Consider the following 1,375-nt stretch of genomic DNA (forward strand, 5'->3'; position numbering starts at 1 on the left):
TAAGGTTGAGTCTTTCCCTATCGAGGAGCACTGGATCATTGAGTGCAACGACGGTGTCTTTGCCAGACTGGAGAACTGGGCCAAGTCTCAGCCACATAAGGTCAGAAGACCCAAACGCCAATATTATCTGCCAGTGTTGGTTCATCACAGATGTGTTTGTTGCACTGCATGCTTGCACACCTAGTTGACCTTTACTGTCCTTAAAGATGAGCGATGTTTCTGTTGCTGCAGGTTGTCCCTCTGAAGGGCCTTTGGGAGAACGTTGTTCCCACACTTCCAGATAACCACTTTGATGGTAAGAAATGAGTGGGGTATCAGTTATCACATCAGGGAAAAAACATTGAACTTTGGTTTGGCCACTCAGTTTAAGTTATTGATTGTTGAATGTCAGTGTTAGATGCATAATCCATTCAAGGGTCCTCCAAACTTCAGCCCCTGAGCTCTGAGATCTCCTGTTTTGATTAACGCACTCTGAGACCATGTCCCATTTTACTTACTTGATGGATAAAAAGTTATTAAGAAGCGATAAACAAAACATGCAGAAAACTGAATAATTACCTTGTATGCACTCTGCTAACTGTGTTCCTCTCTCAGGTATCCTGTATGACACATACCCTTTGTCAGAAGAGACATGGCACACTCACCAGTTTGACTTCATTAAGGTATCTAGTCCACATCCAAATCCACATAAAACCCCAGTAAGTTACTTAAAGCCCTAAAAAGATAAATGTTCTGAAGGAGGATAATTGCTGGATTCTTGGAATTGTTTGCATGTAAGATACTGAGTTATAGTACACACTGTAGAGTGTGCAACCCACATTGGCTGAGTCCTTGGCAGTGGCCCAGGTTTGAAAGGACTGTTTGATTTGGTCTGCGTGTCTCTGCAGGGTCACGCTCACAGGATGTTGAAGTCTGGTGGTGTCCTCACTTACTGCAACCTGACCTCCTGGGGCGAGCTACTCAAGACCAAATACGACAACATTGAGAAGATGTTTGAGGTTGGTCACCTGCATTACCTCAAGTAGGGTTATATGAAGTACTTACCCATAGTCAGTCTTTAACCTACAGTAGACAGCGGTCAGCAGACCCCCAGTTTGGAGGAGAGCTAAGCCATGTACTGCTGTGGACGGGGGCAGCAGCAACTAGCATATTACCAACCTAAAGTGTACGCTATATTTACAATATTTTTAAATTGCTTTACCTTACCCCAGCTGGTCCTTTTTGTCAGGGAAGTAAAGCCATAATTTTCATCTATGCCACCAGACTCCTTTGACAAAAACAGTCATTTTAGCTTGCAGAACAAAGGAGCTGCCTTGATCGGTGAGTTTGTTTGTTCTATTGTGTTACCTTGGTGAATCCGAACCAACCCATTTAA

The 1,375-nt window shown here is 43.6% G+C and overlaps 1 protein-coding gene across 1 annotated transcript in view; it reads left to right on the top strand.

The window, feature by feature from the left end:
- gamt (guanidinoacetate N-methyltransferase) overlaps window positions 1–1,375 on the top strand; it is a 3,985-nt gene that overhangs the window by 1,792 nt on the left and 818 nt on the right. Inside the window, 4 exon segments of the mRNA XM_032526593.1 lie at window positions 1–100; window positions 232–295; window positions 595–662; window positions 888–998. The exon segment at window positions 1–100 is cut by the window's left edge and continues 8 nt beyond it. Coding sequence (XP_032382484.1) covers window positions 1–100; window positions 232–295; window positions 595–662; window positions 888–998 — 343 coding nt within the window.

Source organism: Etheostoma spectabile, chromosome 9, assembly GCF_008692095.1.
Source record: "Etheostoma spectabile isolate EspeVRDwgs_2016 chromosome 9, UIUC_Espe_1.0, whole genome shotgun sequence".
Taxonomy (NCBI): Eukaryota; Metazoa; Chordata; class Actinopteri; order Perciformes; family Percidae; genus Etheostoma; species Etheostoma spectabile.